Here is a 19,210-nt window from a genome sequence, read left to right as displayed (position 1 = left end):
CCTTAATCAACGTGTTAACATCACCAGTAATGGGACAAATCGACCTTACGTGCCTTCTGACATGATGCACTGAGAACATACATCACTTCTGCGGTATTACCGCCAAAAATGTATAACTGAATCTAAGCATTAGGAAGTATAAACACACACAAATGAGACACTCTTTGAAAATGTAAAGGTCATAAGAGACAAAGCAAGTTAGAGGAATTGTTCCAGATTAAAGGGAACCAAAGAGATATAATAAGATGCAATACATGATCCTGGATAGGATAGTGGATCTGAAAATCTTTTTTTCTTTCCTATGAAAGACATTATTGGGACAAATGGCAAAATTTATATAAGGTCTATAATTAGATAATAATATTAATATCAATTTTAATTTCCTGATTTAGATCATTGAACTATGGTTATGTAAGAAAATGTCCTTGTGTTTAATAAACAAACCCTGAAATATTTAGGGTTAAAGTCTGTTGTGTCTACAACTTTCTCCCAAATGGTTCAGAGTAAAATAATATAGAGAGAGAGAGGATGATAAAGCAAATGTGATAAGTTGTTAAAATTTAGGAAACTTTGGTGACAGATACATGGAGTTCTTTGTACTATTCCAGCACCTTGCCTGTGAATCAGAAATTATTTCAAAATAAAAAGGTTTCAAATCATATTTTGAACATGTTGGTGGAGCTTTCCATTTATGGGCCTCCTTTTGCTTTTCTGTCACCTGCATGATCACATATCAGAGACTCTAAGTCAGCTCAAAGGAGATACAAGTTTGACGTAGTTTCTTCCTCTCAATCTTTAATGTAAAGAAATAAACAGCAGAAATATTCTGGAAGAAATATAAGAACCTATTAAAAGGAAATAAATGAATGAACAACTAAATATAGCCATATAGGGTATGTGTTATTCTATGTAATTAAATTTTCTACTACTAGCCACTATCCGTAGAGCATGACTTTGAGCCACTTACCCTGGCATTGATGTGTTGGGAATGAGCAATTCCATTGATCTTCTCTGGGACAAATTGCAGTCCATTGAAAAAAGTCTTGATAGGAAATAGAAGGGAAGTTTATGGAGTACAGCCAGGGAGTCATGGACCAAGACCACCACCAAACAGATCCTCGCAGCCTTTCATAGGCATTGAAATATTATAGTATGTATTGGTATAGGTATTAAAGGGGCTGAAATGATTGGAAATTACTGTTTTGGTTTGAAAAAACTTTGTGGGGAAGGGCAGGTTGAAGCCAAGTTTAAGAGAGATAAAGGAAAGGTTTTTATTAGGGCAAATCATGAAGGATATTGGAATAAGAGACTTGCCAGTACAGAGGATTGATAGCAAGATCAAGCAAGTCATTTTGTAGATATGCTGAACACTTTTGCCTTTGCTCAAAAGCACTTTAAGACATAAAATCTGCAGTTGGGAAAGTAAACAGACATTGTCTCTTGCCATATGTTTACTAGTGATGTATAAGTTCACCATGAAGCTAAAAAAATTACAAATGTGCTTCCTTTGAGTCATAAGGAACAATTCTTCAAAAGTCAGATTTGAAGATGTATTATTTTAAATTTCATAAGAAAATCTGTTCACAGCTCCTTGTCCTCAAGGATGGTATCTTCCTTCACTCATGTATCCCCCAGTCAGAGCATATTGTTGGACACAGAGAAGGCGTTTGTGTTTGATTGGTTCGTTGGTTGGTTATATTGAATTGAATTCTGCTCAAGAAAAATAAAATTGTATTTGTCTATTTGTTTATAACATTTAGGAAACCATACAGGCAGCATTTGAATCGGCTCAATTATATGCAGCTACATTTGAAAAGTTCCAGATATTCTTTAAGGAAAATGAAAGTCTTGATTTACAAGCTCTTAAACTTCAAGAACCTGGTAAGTTTTCCATTTGTCTTTACTAATTATTCTTGATAGGGATACTGAGGTTTATAGTATTCTGGGTTTCTGCTTGGTGGTGTATGGTGACAGAAATGGTGGCCCAAAATAGTTGACCTGACAAAAGACAAGAGTTTGTTCATTTCTAGGTTATTTTCTGTAGAATTACTTTTTTCTTTGGCTTCTCTCAGTGTTACTGTCTTATTTTAGGACATTTTGGGGAGCAATGCCTCCCTAATGGCTTATTTTCCAGTGTGAAGTTGTCCAGCGCCAAGGCTAGATAACCTGTATATGGGGAGGAGTCGAAAGGAATGTCTACCTCTACATCCTTCAAATAATGTTTATAGACGTGTTTTCCTATCTCAGAAATTCAAGTCTCTCTTTGTTTTTGCAGCCATATTTCAACCTGGTGGGTGTGAATGAACAACTCTTAGTCCTGAAATTAGACCAAAGGGGAAATGATTTTATTAAACTCATTATCTTCAAAAAAATAAAATAGTTTACAAGACCGAAGTGAAAATTCAGGGCAGGAAGTTCTTAGATGATTATGAAAATTAAGTATATATTATTTGTTATTCCTATTTAAAAATGTGAAGCCTATCATTTATATCCTTTTTTATTTGATGAACTGGCTTTATTGCTTTATTTTTATGTACACAAAAAAGTTTACTTTGCTACTTTGCCTCATGAACCAGCACTAGTTTTTTCTATAAATTTTTATGTATTCCTTTCCATTTTTTATTTTTATTATGCTGAGCTATTTTAAAGTAAATCAAACATTCCATCTCTAAATTAGATACTTCAATATGCATCTTTAAAAAGCATGTTCCTACAGAACCAAAGTAATATTATCACATATAAAAAACTAATCTTTTAATGTCAATGTCTAGTCCATTTTCAAAATTCCCAAAATAAAGCAGCTTGCAGTTGGTTTAGCCCAGGATCTAGTCCAAGAGCAGGCATTGTGTCCAATTCTTATGTCCCTTAAGACATAAGAATTTTTTAACTCTGAAACAAACCCTTTTTTTCAAAACGTTGACTTGTTAGAGAGACCAAAGTGGGGCATGAGTTTAGAAAACACAAAAATGAGACAAGTCTAGTTCCACTGTTCTTCACCAGCAGTGTCACACTGAGACCTAGTGTGTGCTGCACGGGAGTGGACTGACAGACACAGTGCCTCACATGCTATGGCACACCACCACGGTGGCAGTAAGCTATGGAGCCTGGCATTTCAGCACAGGAAGTAGGCCTAACCCAAATAACCAGTTTTAATCACTTAGATCTTCTACTCATAGCCTTGAGCCCAAGGCCTCCTAGTCTCCTGCTAGCACATTCATCACACTGGATAACTTTGACCCCTCGCCAAGTTCCCAACTGGATGAGGTCACCAGACTCCTAAATTGGTCTTAATCTAGTCCTGCCTTGGTTTGTCGTTTCTGTCTCAATGCTAGAACCAGGGTCTTGCAGGTATTAACTATTTGTTGGCTGGGACTTTGGAGCACACTGGCCTGGACTCCTAAACTCTGGGAGGTACAGGAGGGTTATAGGAGAACGGGGAGCAGTAGTAAGGAAATCCACCTGACCCAAGCAGAGGAAGTAATTAGAAATAAATTGAGCTACATTTTAAAGGCCCAGAGGAGACAGGGTTTTGAAAGACAAGCAGAGTAGTTTAGTATCATATGTGAGTTAGAAAGAACTGCTTTTGACCAACAGTATGATGAAAGTGTATTCAGGAATAATCGTGCTTCCACTGTTCCAGGCAGCTTGGAGAAGGGAGAAAAGAGAGGCAGGAAGCTTATCAAAATGCAACGGCGGCATATGGCAGGTGCTACTGCCAAAGGCCTTAACCATGGGCTGGGGAGCAGGGCTGGCAGAGAGGTGCTGGGAAGAGGAGTGGGCATCACTTTAGCTATGCTTGATCTCTTGTGATTCAAACTTTTGTTGTTAATATCCTCAAAATGCTTTACTTTGAGGTGCCACATAGGAGAACCCTTAGATTAAGCCCAACTTCAAACCAACCTGACTCTACAATCTAGTCCATTCCAGACTAGGGCCTCTAATGCAATTACAAGTTATTTTCATCTGCCATCTCTTAATAGCCAGAAACATATTTACATATTTAATTATTATTTTAAAACATACTTAATTATTAAACATTGGTTTCTTTATTACAAGAATAAAATGTGAAGCATTACAAATTAAAATTTTAAAGTTATACAAGGTACTCTACATATGGATAGTTACACAAATACATATATAAATTTATTACTGCCATGATTTTTAATGTATTTTATAATGATCCCTTAAAATTTGATATGATGTATTTTATGCTTTATTTTATGTAGATGTTCAGTTCTTTAGCGAACAACTGGAAAAATATCACAGACAGCACAAGGATGTGGTAGCTCTACGACCCACCAGAAATGTGGGATTGCTGCTCATTGACACTAAGCTGCTAAAAGAAAAACTAATTCCATCACCTTTGCGATGCTTGGAGGTAACTATGAACTAGGAAAAATTGCAATTATGGCCTCTACAATTATTTTTTTATTTTTCTACCGCAAGTAAACTATCTTTATTTTCTAATATTGCAGATGTTGAAAATTAACGTAAGTCTAAAATTAATTGCTAGGAAAAGTCCCACGTGCTTCTTTCTGTCCCAAGCACAGTCAGATTTCAGAGGAGGGAAGGGAGGGGACTGCGGGCCTCGCTCAGACCAGCCTCTGACTCCCACTCCTTTTTCCTTTGTTGGAGTACTTCAAAGCTTCTTGCAGAAGAGAGATTGCTTGTAACAATTTAGTGTCTAGTGGGAATGCTGGTTGATTCTAGGATACTGAGATCAAGTTAGGAGATCATTTCCTGATCTGAAACTGTCCCTAAATATCTGACTATATTTTGGTGAGTTGTAGAGCTGAGGAAATTTTTACTCATTCTATAGTAACTTTCGGGCCTTCCTTTGAAGCCGGAGTTGACCTATGTATAATCAAACCCCTCCAGAGAGGCGACGGTGTAGAACAGGGACTGGGAAACGAGCCCACGGGCCAATCCAGCCTGCCACCTGTTTCGTACCTACAGTTTTATTAGAACACAACCATGACAATTTGCTTATGTATTGCCTGTGGGTGCTTTCTCACTACAAGGGCAGAGTGGAATAGTGGTGACAGAGATGATGTCCTGCAAATCTAAAAGATTTACTATCCGGCCCTTACAGAAAACCTTTGCTGAACCCTAGTGTAGATGACAGAGACAGAGCTGTATAAAAGACTGCAGACCTGAGTGCCAGGATCTGTTCTGTCCTTAATGAGCTGTATGGCATTGGGCTTTCTTCTAGAGCTTTGCTTCTTCACCTGTTAAAAAAGGAAAAAAATATATAATTGGAGCAAATTCAATTCAATTTCAACAAATTTTTGAGCACTACTACCTACCAAACCAAAGAAAACTCAAACTGCTTAAGCATTCAGAAAATTTATGGACTATGCATCTAAAAAGACCAAAGGGCGGATGGGTATCAGGGAGTTTCGTCTAGTGACCCAATTGTGTTACTGAGGACCCAATGTTTTTCATTGTCTATACTGAGCCTCCTGATGTGCCAGCTTCATCCTAAAGCTAGCATTCCCTCACGTTTGTGAAATGGTTGTCAAAAGCTCCATAGGCTCATTATTTCCTTGTTTATTTACAGACAGAGAAAGAAAGAGAGATTGAGATTCCAAGCACACATCCCTCTCAGCCTTAAACAAAAGTCCTGGGCTTCTATCTGATTAGATCAGCGAAGGTCAGAGGTCTGCCCTAATCCAATCTCCTTGGCCAAAGGAAGCCATACTCATAATTTGCCTAATGATCAGTCAGACTCCATCTTTGTTTCTGAAGGAGAGGTCACTTTTCCCAAACCACAATGCTACCATCCAACATGAAAGGAGTGGAATTGATGCTGGGGAGGGCACCGCAATGTCTACTACATAAGGCAAAGTAGTAGAAAGGGTGCTTACAAGAGATCAGAGCATTTAGGAAAACTTTTAATAAGCTGCACAATCTAGTTTGTTCTGAAAATGATCTTGAAAACCTGCCCTTCCTGTTGGTTTATTCAACTAGCAGTGATTTAATGTGAAAAAGCAGCCCCTCAGGGGCGGGCCCAGTGGCATAGTGGTTGAGTTCACACACTCCACTTCAGTGGCCTGCGGTTCACAGGTTTTGATCCTAGCCATGGACTTACACATCACTTGTCAAGCCATGCTGTGGAGGCATCCCACATATGGAAAAATAGAGGAAGATGGGCAAGACGTTAGATCGGCAATGGATGTTAGATCAGGGCCAAACTTCCTCACCAAAAACAAAACGAGCCCCTCATATATACTGCAGTTTCCTGTACCTGCTGACTTAACAGACATTCAATTAGGATTTATCTAAAATATGTAATAAAATGGAAATATTCAAGTAGTTGTGATTCACATTTTTTTTCTTTCCTAGGTGCTAAATTTTATGCTTCCTCGTCAAAGCAAGAAAAAAGTGGACACTATTATCTCTGAGGCACAAGATGCAGAGTATAAACTTGAATTTATTCCAACGACCACCATAGAATATGTTAACAGCTTAGTATTTCTTGATGAAATTCAGGAAAGGGTGAGTTGATTCTTATATAACTCAATATTCCAGATCTTGTGGTAGATAAGAAAGACAAATAAAAGAAATTGAGGAACTGAAGGTCAAGAAACATCTGTCAAAACATCCTAAACACTTTCAGACAAAGTAAGTGGATGCCCTACATCACAGCAACAACGACAGCTAACGTTGATCAAACCCTTACCGCTAGTCTGGCTTTTCACTAAAATTTTTACACACATTACGTTTTAAATCCTCACAAAAACTTAAGAAGTATAGATAATTTTTATTCTCATTCTGCAGATGAGTAAAGGGGACTAAGGTAGATTATTTTGTCCAAGATCACAGAGCTTTTTTGGAGTAGAGCCAGAATTTAAATTTGGATCTCTGACCACAAAGCCAATGTCCTCACCCACAGTTTATTTCGATTCTTATTTGTGATAAATGGTAATAGAATTGTAATCTAGAGACGAGTCACAATGGAAGTCTTCACTTTTAACCTATATTTGCATAATAGTCAGCAACCTTACCTTTATGAATGAAAAAACCCAACTCAAACTAGCTTAAATAGAGAAGTGGGGGTGGGGAGAGAACAGTAGATATGGGGATTCAAGTGACACAAATGATGGGGCCAGCTCTGTCTCTCTCTCTCTCTCTCTCTCTCTCTCTCACACACACACACACACACACACACACAGTCTTTTGTCTTCCTTATTTCTTTCTCTCTGGAAATTGGTTTCCTCATCTCAAGCTTTTCCCTGTGGCAGGCAATCTAGCATTTACATAGTTTCAATAGTCAGTTTTTCATAAGCTTTCATTCATATCAAATTGACATTTGAAATAGTGATAAATTATTTTTTAATATATCTGGAAATTAAAGATATGTTACAAATAAAAAAATATAAACCGGGTGACATAAGTGATTAACACCTGGATAGTCTGTTCTGTAGTAAAAGAATTAATAGCACAGTATTCCCCCCTTATCTGTGGTTTTGCCTTCCACAGTTTCAATTACCTGCATCAAACACAATCCAAAAATATTAAATGGAAAGTTCCAGAAATGAGTTTTAAATTGTGTGAGTTCTGAGTAGCATGATGAAATCTCACACTGTCCTGCTCTGTCCCACTCAGGACATGAATCATCCCTTTGTCTAGCAGATCCACACTGTCTACACTACCCGCCCGTTAGTCATTTAGTAACTATCTCAGATATCAGATTGACTGTCGTGATATGGCAGTGCCTGTGTTCAAGGAACACTTATTTTACTTAAAATAGTCCCAAAGTGCAAGAGTAGTGATGCCGGCAATTTGGATATACCAAAGAGAAGATGTAAAGTGCCTCCTTTAGTGAAAAGGTGAAAGTTCTCGACTTAATAAGGAAAGAAAAAAAAGTGTTCTGAGGTTGCTAAGCTCTACGGTAATTTTTATTACAGTGTATTATTATAATTGTTCTGTTTTACTTTTAGTTGTTAATCTCTTACTGTGCCTAATTTATAATTTAAACTTTATGATAGGTACGTATGTATGAGAAAAAACATAATATTTATAGGGTTTGGTACCATCCACGGTTTCAGGCATCCAGTGGGGGTCTTGGGACATATCCCCCATGGATAAGGGGGTACTGCTTTAAAGTCTATCCCACGTGCCTATAAAAGTAACAATTTCGTTTCTCATTTCAAGAAACAGCACCTTCATAAAAGGGCAGATAATTGTCGTTCTCCCTCAGGTTTGCTCATACATCATACCAGGAGTCTAAAGATGCCAATTATTATTATTATTATTTATGCTATTCATTAAGATTCTTTGGACACATAACCAAAACACACATGAGCTAGCTTAGGCCAAAAATAAGGACCCTATTTAAGGATTCAAGAGTATTTTATAGAACCCCACCCCCTTCATCAAGAGTGTAAGTAGGCTTAAGAACTTCCAGAACCAGGAATGAGAAGGCTGAGGAAACCCAGGCAATCCTCTCTCTCCATCTGTCCCCACTGCATCTCTCTGAGGGTCCGCTTTGCCTCTCTCCATCTGCAGACAGGCTGCTTCTGCTGCTTCATCCCATAGCAGCAAACGTGGCCACCAGCGGCTTCCAGGTTACATTGCGGGTCTAGCCAATCACCAAGAGAGAATCTCTCTATTCCAGTGTTAACTCTTAAAAGCTAATAAATGGATTCAGCACCCTCCCCCCATCCTGTTATTTAAACTCTGACAGGAAGGTAAGGTCACATTGCAGAAGTTAGACTGTACTCACTCGGAGGTTCCAGAACAGGAGAGTTGATGTGCCATGCAGAAAACCCAGACTGAGTCCCATCTCCATGAGGTTATCTGTACATTGCTGGGTGATGTGTCGGGGAAGCAGTTTCCCTTAAGAGATGCTCTCCACAAATGAACAGCTTTTTTTGGAAGCTCATCCATCCATTCAGAAAATTTAGTGAATACCTATTTAGCAGGGTGCAAGGATTATAACAATGAGTAAACCTGCTTTCAAGAAGCTCAGAGCCTAAATGAAAGCAGATAGTCATTATGCAATGGGTATAGGTACAAGACAGTGTTGTAGGACTGGGGGTTTGTGGTCATTCTTGCCTATGGGTCACAGTAGGCTTTGCGGAGGATGGGCAATTTAAGCTATGTCCTAAAGTACATCTATTCAGGTAGGCCTTCCAGGGAGAGGAAAAGCCGTGTGCAAAGACCTGAGGCAGCAGGACAAGGGCAGTTGGTATGCTGTGGAGAAAGGGGGTTTGGTGGAGAAAGTGGTGAACTGTAGCTAAAGCACTATTTTCAAGGACAGGAGAGAAGGAATGGATTCTAGAGTTGTTAAGTAAGTAGACTTGAAAGGATTTAGTGGGCAACTGGATGAGAGGACAAGAGAAGTCCGAGATCACTCTGGGGTATCTTTCTATAGGGAGCAGGTCGAGAGTAGTATCATGAACCAGTGTAGGTAGGGCAGGGCACATAATTGTTCTCTGACCAGGCCACTGTTGAGAGCGAAAGAGACACTATTAATCACCATGCTGGGACAATCAGTGTAAAGCAGGACACTTCCAGAAAAACCTGGACATATGCTTACTTCAAGGACAGGAGATACAGGAAGATGAACAGATCTTGGTGTACAGAGACTTAGTTCTGTTTATAACTTGTTTAAGGTGTTAGACACTTTTGGTTGAAGGTAACAAAAACTCATGTAGTTATCTTAGAAAAATAAGAATATTTATTCTAAGTTTGCGGCGATGTCTTCTGGACTCCAAAGGCATGGAGAAGATAGCCTTTAAAAGGGACAGGAAGTAGGGACTAGAGGAGGGTAGGGAAACCAAAAAGGCATCTCTCTTTCCATCTCTCATCTCTGCTCCTCTCTAGAACAGGAGTTCTGAAAGTGTGGACCCAAGCCGACAGCATCACTATCACTGGGGAGCTTGTTAGAAATACATGTTCTCGGGCCCCAACCTAGGCCTTCTGAATTAGAAACTCAGGGGAAGGGCCCAATAATCTGTGTTTTAACAAGTTTTCCAAGTGACTGTGATGCAAGCTAAAGGTTGAGAACCAGTTCTCCAAAAGCCTCTGTGCATTTATCTTCTCATGTTAAGGACCTGCTTGTTTCCATGTGAAAGCAAATGGTCTCGGCCAGCACCTACAGTCTAACTCTCCCCACGTTCAAGGGAGAGGTCGACTGAGCTGGGTTCACCAGGTCCCGATATGATGCTGCTTGGTTCAGCTTAGGGCTGGGAGGTCGGGTCGAGTTGTGTGAACATGGCTGCTCCCTCTAAAACCATGTGGCAGAGTGGAGGAGAGGTGGGTTCCCCCCAAATTGCCACAAAATTAGGAAAGACACTGTCCACTGAAGGTAGGACATCAAAGTGAAGGCGTTTCGTAATCAGTTGGAAGTAGTAAAAGCATTTATTAAAGGATAGTGGGGAACATGCAGCCAGGATGATGGCCTATCCAGACCTCGGGGCCTGCTCTGGAACAATCACTGCTCAGCACACATGCCTGGAAGCTCAGATATTACAACTGAGCATCCTCACAGCATGTGTTCTGTCTGAAAACTTTAAATATTGGCACTGTTTAATGCCACTAGGCAGCAAAAGAGAGAGAGAGAAGAGAGAGAAATAAACATTTGTAAGAGTAGTACTAACTGTGCTCAGCTCTGAACAACGTACTCCCGGGTCTGATTACCTGTATTGTAGCGATGGCTGTATTTATCACCCAGCAGGCTTCAGCCAGTTTGATCGCATCATTAAACACACTCCTCATGTGCTGGCTATTCACAGCGTGATGTTCATGGTGCGCCACATGGTGCACAGCATCTGTCTCCTATTAGACAAAATTTAAAGGGTATAATAGGACTCTGATATATTTAACAAGCAACTATGTTTCTGTTTAGATCGAAAGCCTTGAAGAGGAAGCGAATGTAGTGGTTCAAATGTACAAGCTCATTGAACAATACCAGGTTCCCACACCTCCTGAAGACTTTGCTGTTTTTGCTACTATGAAGCCGTCCATTGTAGCTGTTCGGAATGCCATTGATAAATCTGTGGGTGACAGGGAAACAAGGATTAAGCAATTTTGTCTGCATTTGGGAAGAGATCTTGAAGAGCTAAGCAATGAAGTGAACGAAGTGAAGCTGCAAGCACAGGTAAGCCAACACAGGGTTTTTAAAAAATAATCTATGAAAAATTTGACTATTACATTTTAATTAAACTATTTAAGGAGCATATTTCATTTTAATCTGATTTAACTTTTTGTTTTTATGGTTTCATTCTAATCAATAAACAATGTCTTTGAGCTGCTATTTAAAATTGAAACTGTTTCTGAACCTCTGAGTACTGAATAAATTCCAGACCATAGCGAAGAAAGCATATATGTAATATTGAATTTTCTTTCTCCTAGCTTGTATTTATCATTTTTAAATGAGTGTTTTACAACTTGTTAGCATATTTTATAACTATTGTCACAATTCTGAAGTTTGCTTAGCCACAAATTAGAAAATTCCCATTTAGGAAGATGCAAAGTATAAGTTGATAAATGTTAATGGAGAGTATTTGGTTAACTTGCACCAATTTTACTATACAAAAGATACAAGGGGAATTTTTTTAAGAATTTGGCATAGACATCTGGGTTTTTCTTAACTGAAGCATATGTTAAAATATGATTTTGTAATGATCCACTATTTTATTATTAATATTGACTAAATCTTATCACAGAAGTATAAAGCCATGTAAGTTATAATTAAATCTGAAAAATTGGAAAAACTCAATGTCCATCAACAGTGGATTAATAAAATGTGTTAGCGTACATTAGCTCAAAGGAATGCAATGCAGACGTTAAAGATTACAATGTACATTTTTATGTATTGCCATGAAAAGGTAAAAGTAGCTAACATTTATTGGGTACTTACCATGTGTCAAGTACTGTTCTAAGGACTTGGCATTGTTTTTACTTTCACATTGAAGTATTTTTGTATTTTCACACAGAAAACTGTACATAACTGTAATAACTGTACAATGAGTTATCATAAGGTGACACATCCATGTGTCCCCTACTCGTGTAAAGAGCTATAATGTTACTGGTACCATTAGTGTCCCCTCTGCTCACTAACTCTTCCTTCCTCTCCAAAGGCAGCGACTACCCTGAATTCTGATGCCATAGGTTAGTTTAGCCTGTTTATGAACTTCAGTTAAGTGGAATCGTATAGTATGCCCTTTTTTGGATTTTGTTACATTCCTGAGATTTATCCGTGTTCCTGTATGTGGATGTTTATCCACGGTTGTTGCTATACAGTATTTCATCGTATGCCACAATTCAATTATCCATCCCACAGTTCTTGGACATTGGGATTGTTTACAGTTTCTGACAATGATTCATAATGCTTCTAGGAACATTCTTATATATGTTTGCATGTTTTAACTCATTTAATTCTCAGAACACCTATAAGATTTTATTATTCACATTTTGTAGAGAAAGAAACCAAGATACAGGGAAGTTAAGTAACTTTCCCAGGGTCACACAAATAGCAAATGGAGGAACCAGGATTCAAGCTTATGCAGTCTGCTTCCAATGGTTAAAAGTCTGCTATTAGGGGCCGGCCCCGTGGCCAAGTGGTTAAGTTCACGCGCTCCGCTTCTGCGGCCCAGGGTTTTGCCAGTTCAGATCCTGGGCGTGGACATGGCACCACTCGTCAAGCCCTGCTGAGGTGGCGTCCCACATGTCACAACTAGAAGGACCCGCAACTAAAAATATGCAACTATGTACCAGGGGCATTAGGGAGAAAAAGGAAAAAACATAAAATCTTTAAAAAAAAAAAAGTCTGCTATTAACTGCTGTACTCTGTACTGTATTCCAGACACCGCAGACTATTAAAAAGTATGAATCCTTGTTCTCTGTTTAGGAGCAATACTTGTCTGTACAGATAGATCAATAGAGAGAGCAAAAGTGCTAGCTAGTGCCTTCTGTGTAGTCATGCATTTTAAAAAACGTGATCCACATGCGTGAAAATGATAGCCAGTGTTCTCTGCAGCAAGTGCTGCTTTTATAGAGGATTTGGAATTAATTCATTACCACTCTTGAGCAAAGAACTGCAACTTCATTATTTCCATAAATGATATCATCTTGCTGTCAAGACCACCACTCCTGCTGATGGCGGAAGTCGGAGGAAAAAACCTAAATGTGACGATTGATGATTACAATTTATTTCTGTTTGAAATATCTATTTCATTCTACCTTGGTCTCTTTGGGATAGATTTTAATTCAATTTAAGATCCAAACTCCCTATTAGGTATTTCTTCACCCTTGCCACCATCCCATCCCACCTCTTGCTTGATAAGGGGAAATTTGTATTTCCTCCTGGTGGATGGGATTAAATCCCTGTGGACCATGGTGCTTCTGGTGCAGTTTGGCTGGGCTGGGCCTGGTTGTCCCAGGCAGCTGTTAGCTAAGGGTCCTTCCTAGTTCTTTAGGTACCACGCTAGACTCTGCTGTCACAGCCGTCATTTTTGCCATAGTCTACAATCAAGTAATCTGTGCCTTTCTTATCCTGACCTCAGAATTCTGCTCTACCAGTTCTTGCAGGACTTCCCACTGCCAGAATCAAGGCACGTGAGAACTTCACAGTCCCCACATACCACACCAAGCCGTGAAGCACCAGAATGTCAACACAAGCCCCTTCTGCCTGGACACTTCCCTTCGCTTTTTCTACTTTACAGCATGTTGCCATTTTGAATGCAGGGCCATGCTGAATCAGAGATTGGCCTCCCCAAGCTGTGGCTATAATAATTCTCAGAGGCTTCCAATTTCTCAGATTTTCCCAAACCTAGTTAGGTGTTTCTACTTTTCTCCTGAGCTTTTCCATTCCCATTCACTGGATGGGGTTTCAACCCCAAGAGGTCAGCTGGAAATTTTATGTCTGATCATTTATTCGTTATTTTCTCTCTTCCTCCCTCTCAGAAATCAAAGGGCTTTCTATTTTCTTTATTGTAAAATGGAAATTTTCCTTATATCATATCCTCTTCCTTCTCTTTCCTATTGCATTTACGTCTCCTTACCTGAAGTCATGTTGGTTGAAGTGTGGGAAATGAAAGTGGATAAGGGAAAATAAATTAGGTACTATTTAAAAACAATGTTATTACCATGACACTTCTTTATACTTTTCTGTACTTCTTAGAATGTATATGCATTACTTTAAAATTTAGGAAAAGCAGCCATTTTAACATATTTTCTAAAAATCAGAGTGAAAAGAGAATTAGAAAAAGTATTTTTTGAAATGTTTATAAATTCATTTAATTTAATGGTCTACATTAAAAAAGAAGAATGACTAATCAAAAACTATCTTAATTTTACAGGATCCACAGATTTTGGATATTAATGCTGATCAAGACAAAATAAAGGTCATGTTGAATGATCTGCAATTGGTTCTAGATGATCTTCAAAAACGCGCATTTCAATTTAAATCCTATCAGAAGAATTTTAAGGTAATAACAGCTCTACGCATCTGTTTTCAAAATGTGTGTATAGAAATGGCATTGATGGATAAGCGCTTTCAGCAATGAGACTGTAAACATTCAATGATTCAGTCACACCTATATGCTAGTCATCGTACTATATCAGTCTGAAATACAAATATGATGTGTTCCCTGCCTTTGAAGTGTTTAAAGATTAGTGTACATGAGAGACAAAATATCTTTCCTATTAAAAAGTCACTGTGAGTTAGAAATAAATCCTCAGACAAAGGATTATAGTTTCTTTGTTAAAACATATGTGGATTTTTCAATGTGATCAATTAAACCCCTCTACACCTTCTTAAGTAATATTCAAGCTTCTGTTACATTCACATGCACGTTATGATTCCATGAATATTGCCTGATTTGTCCTAGTTTGATGTGCCAATTTGATGAAAGAATAGAATTTGGCTAAGCCAAGGAATAGATGGATCCAAAAGGGTAGGTTTGAAAGGTTAAAAGATATCACTCAAAAAAAAATGAAGAGAGATAGGTAAGAGATATAAGTGCTCTGAACAGCTACTAGAGAGACCAAAAAGAGAAGAGAATAGAAAAGAAAATATTCCTAGGATCAAAACCAGGGGCCACCAGCCATGAGGAAGGTGTTATTAGTGACCCTAAAGTCTTGGAGGAGTGCCTGGATCTCACATGGGAATGCACCTGACTCCTCCAGAGCCCCAGATGGATGGCCGGAAAGTGATCTGAGAAGGTGTCCACTCCAGAGCCCAGGGCTTGCTGGAGCAATCTCCAAAATAATGAGCTTGGCACTAGATAGAGCTTGGCACTCAAGTGCAATACTTCAGGCAGGAGATTTGTGCATGAGAGAACTAGGGTCAAAGCTGTACCCAGGTTGAGTTAACCGACCTGCAAGATAGGAAAGTAGGAAGGGAGGTATGGAGGAAAAACTTGATAAAAAGCTACAACTAACAGGTGGGCATTCCTTGGGTCACAAAGAATGGCATTGCTTGAGCCAGAGCTTGAAATAGAAGTGTGTCCCCGTCCTTCCACATTCCGTATCTGTACTTGACTAATTCTTCCTTTATGATCACCTCAAATCCAGCCTTCCTTCTGCAGCCCTCAGTCATCTGGGGGATAGGAGTGAAGACCTAACTGGCCTAGGAAATTATTTCTAATTCTTAGTGAAGACAAGACTAGATCACTAATGTTGGGATAATGCTGGCTTCATAAAATTTGTTTGGAAGTATTCCCACCTCTTCAGTTTTTTTGGAAAAGTTTGAGAAAGATTGGCATGAATTCTTCCTTCAGTGTTTGGTAGAATTCACCAGTGAAGCCATCTGGTCCTGGGCTTTTCAGTGTTGGGAGGTCTTTGATTACTGATTCAATCTTCTTACTTGTTATTGGTCTGTTCAGATTTTCTGTTCTGTCTGATTCAGTATTGGTAGGTTGTATTTTTCTAGGAACGTATCCATTTTTTCTAGGTTGTCCAATGTGTTGGCATATAATTGTTCATAGTAGTCTCTTATGAGACTTATATTTCTTTGGTGTCAGTTGTAATGTCTCCTCTTCATTTCTGATTTTATTTATTTGAGGCTTCCCTCTTTTTTTCTTAGTCTAGTTAGAGGTTTGTTTGATTTTATCTGTCTTTTCAAAAGGCCAGCTGTTAATATCATTGATCTTTTCTATTCTTTTTTTCTGCTCTCTATTTCATTTATTTCCACTGTGATCTTTGTTATTTCCTTCCTTCTGCTAACATTGGGCTTGGTTTGTTCTTCTTTTTCTAGTTCCTTGATTTGTAAAGTTAAGTTGTTCATTTGAGATCTTTCTATTTTCTTAATATGCACTTTTATCACTATAAATTTCCCTCTCAGAACTGCCTTTGCAGCATCCCATAGGTTTTGGTGTGCTGTGTTTCCATTTTAATTTGTTTCAAGTTATTTTTTTATTTCCTTTTTGACCCATTGGTTGTTCAGGATTGTGTTAGTTTCCACGTGCCTGTAAATTTTCCAGCTTTCCTCTTGTTGTTCATTTCCAGTTTCATACAATTGTGATTGGAAACGATACTTGGTATGACTTCAGTCTTCTTAAATTTGCTAAGATTTGTTTTGTGACCTATTATACAATCTATCCTAGGGAAGTTCCATGTGCACTTGAAAAGAATGTGTTTTCTGCTGCTGTGGGATGGAATGTTCAAAGTCTTAGCTTATCACAGAGCTCACAGAGTTCACAATTTCTGTGCAACCAAACCCTTGGAGGTTTCTCCACCTCTAAACCAAGGCAGTCTTAAAATGCTTCTCATGAAAACAGCTTCTTCAGATTTTCTTGTGACCTTTCTCTCTATAGGGTTTATATACAGCCCATGGGGTTATAAAGACGTAAGAAACCAAGCTGTCCTTTCCATCTTAAATCTCTTCATCCTCTCCACCAGCTACCACACAGACATCTTCTCCCTCATCTATCATTTAAGTACACACGTCCTAAAGAAAATCGGTGCCTCTGGAGACTCATCTGTTTTCCCAAAAACATCCAGGCATGTGTATACATGTATGATCCATCTGGGGGAAGAATGCCCACAGTACTCTTTTAATATTTATGTCTTTGAAGAATGTTTAAATTCTAAGGAAATATAAAAAGTTACATTTTGTCACTCAGATGGAAATTTGAATATATGTGGGGTTTTGTGATTTGGTTTTTTTTTTTTCATTTGTTTCTCTCTCTCCTTTCCTTTCCCCATTTAGGACCCACCCGTATTCTACTAATTAGTCACTGTATCTAGAATTACTAACAGGAGTATAACATAGGATCTTTATATCTGAAAACTAAATATGCATTTTGTTTATTATATTTTTAAAGGTGGAAGTGTCCAAGTTTGAAGCTTTGGAAGAAGTTAGTGCTGAATTGAAGCTCAAACATTTGCTGTGGGATTCTTTGTCTGAATGGGATCAACTCCAAAAAGAATGGTTAAAGGTAAAAAAAAAAAAGGGCTTTCAATTCTTAAATCATTTTTGTATTAATTCAATTTAAAATCCTAATAATATGAATTGCGATTTTTAATAATCTGGTATACTCTTAATTTCAGTAAGATATGCAATATTATAGTCTTATGGGAATTATTATCAGCTTTCCAGTGAAATGCACCAAGGTTTTTCTGTCACTATATGCCACAGAGCAGAATGCGTTATTGTAAAGCAGGCTTCTTGGGTCCTCCATTTAGTGAGGGAGCATCAAAGGGACGCACTGCACGACATTTAACTGCTTTGTGGTTTCTGAACACATTGCTGTTATGATACACTACACCCAAGTGTTCTTGAGGATCATAGGATTTTGTTTGTGGTCTACATGCTTTAGATTGCTGTTAGCTTAGGTTTCTGTTCTTCTTTTCCTTTAAATAAAAAGAAGGCCATTTTGTTCACCGTGTTAGAATAGAATCAGGGTAATGAGATCTAGGAACTTCCTCTGAGGCTCAATAGTAAAGAGGCCAAGTACCAAAGAGTTTGCTTTGTAAGGTCTACCCTTAAAGTCAAACCTTAACAAGGGCCAGCCTTTTTGGAGGCAGAAGAGATGACCATTGTACTTTCAAGTGTAATGGGCATGTTACAAATACCATCATCTTCACAAATACTGTTTTACACTTTCTCATTCAGTCTCCCTGTGCTGATACCTAGAATTAGAAGTCACATATCTGAGGTAAACAACAGTGACACAGGAAATGTTTCCAAGAGAATGTTCTAGGTACTGGGGATACCAGTGGAGAATAAAAAGGACAAAGTCCAAACCCTCACAGAACTTATCTTTTGGTGGAGAAAATAGAAAACAAACAAGTATATGCTGTAACATCAGAGAATTTTAAATGCTCTTGCATAACTCATTTATCACTTATTTCAGAAACACAAAATGTTCCTGAGGAGTAAAGAAGAAAGAGAGTTTTCTGACTACCACCATAGATTAGAACAGTGGCTTCCAAAGTGGGATGAATTCCCTGTAGGAAATGCGCAGAAAAGACCCAGCAGGGGTCAGAAAATGTTGAATCTAGAAAAGAAAGGAAAACGAAGGTTTACGAATTTTCTTTTTGTATCGAGACGTTTGACACATAACATGTATTACTTTCAGGTGTACAACATAATGATTCAATGTTTGTGTATATTGCAAAATGATCACCACAATAAGTCTAGCTAACATGCATCACCATACATAGTTAGAAAAAAATTTTTTTCTTATGATGAGAACTTTTAAGATCTACTCTCTTAGCAACTTTTACATATGTAATAAGGTATTATTAAGTATAGTCGCCATGCTGTACATTATGTCCCCACAACTTATTTATTTTATTATGGGAAGTTTGTACATTTTGACCCCTTCACCCACTTCACCCCCACCCCCGGCAACCATCAATTTGTTCTGTGTATCTATGAGCTTGCTTTTTTTGTTTTGTTTTAGATTTCACATATAAGTGAGATCATACAGAATTTGCCTGACTTATTTCACTTAGCATAATGCCCTCAAGGTCCATCCATGTTGTCACAAATGGCAAGATTCCATTCTTTTTTATGGATGAATAATATTCCATTGTATATATACACTACCTTTTCTTCATCCATTCATCCACTGGTGGACATTTAGGTTGTTTCCATGTCTTGGCTATTGTAAATAATGTTCAATGAACATGAGGGTGCATGTATCTTTTTGAATTAGTGTTTTCATTTTCTTTGGATAAATACCCAGAAGTGGAATTGCTGGATCACATGGTAGTTCTATTTTTAATTTTTTGAGGAATCTCCATATATTTT

At 38.2% G+C, this 19,210-nt stretch overlaps 1 protein-coding gene across 4 annotated transcripts in view; it reads left to right on the top strand.

Moving 5' to 3' along the window:
• Window positions 1-19,210, top strand: part of DNAH6 (dynein axonemal heavy chain 6) — a 257,763-nt gene that overhangs the window by 51,628 nt on the left and 186,925 nt on the right. For all 4 annotated transcript variants that reach the window (XM_070573711.1, XM_070573712.1, XM_070573714.1 and 1 more), the window contains exons 12-17: window positions 1,761-1,881; window positions 4,227-4,378; window positions 6,346-6,498; window positions 10,856-11,107; window positions 14,310-14,438; window positions 17,277-17,390. In XM_070573711.1, coding sequence (XP_070429812.1) covers window positions 1,761-1,881; window positions 4,227-4,378; window positions 6,346-6,498; window positions 10,856-11,107; window positions 14,310-14,438; window positions 17,277-17,390 — 921 coding nt within the window. The remainder of the gene's footprint in view (window positions 1-1,760; window positions 1,882-4,226; window positions 4,379-6,345; window positions 6,499-10,855; window positions 11,108-14,309; window positions 14,439-17,276; window positions 17,391-19,210) is intronic.

Source organism: Equus przewalskii, chromosome 14 (assembly GCF_037783145.1).
Source record: "Equus przewalskii isolate Varuska chromosome 14, EquPr2, whole genome shotgun sequence".
NCBI lineage: Eukaryota > Metazoa > Chordata > Mammalia > Perissodactyla > Equidae > Equus > Equus przewalskii.
The sequence above is the reverse complement of the archived record's forward strand: the minus strand, read 5'-3'. Positions and strand labels throughout refer to the sequence as shown.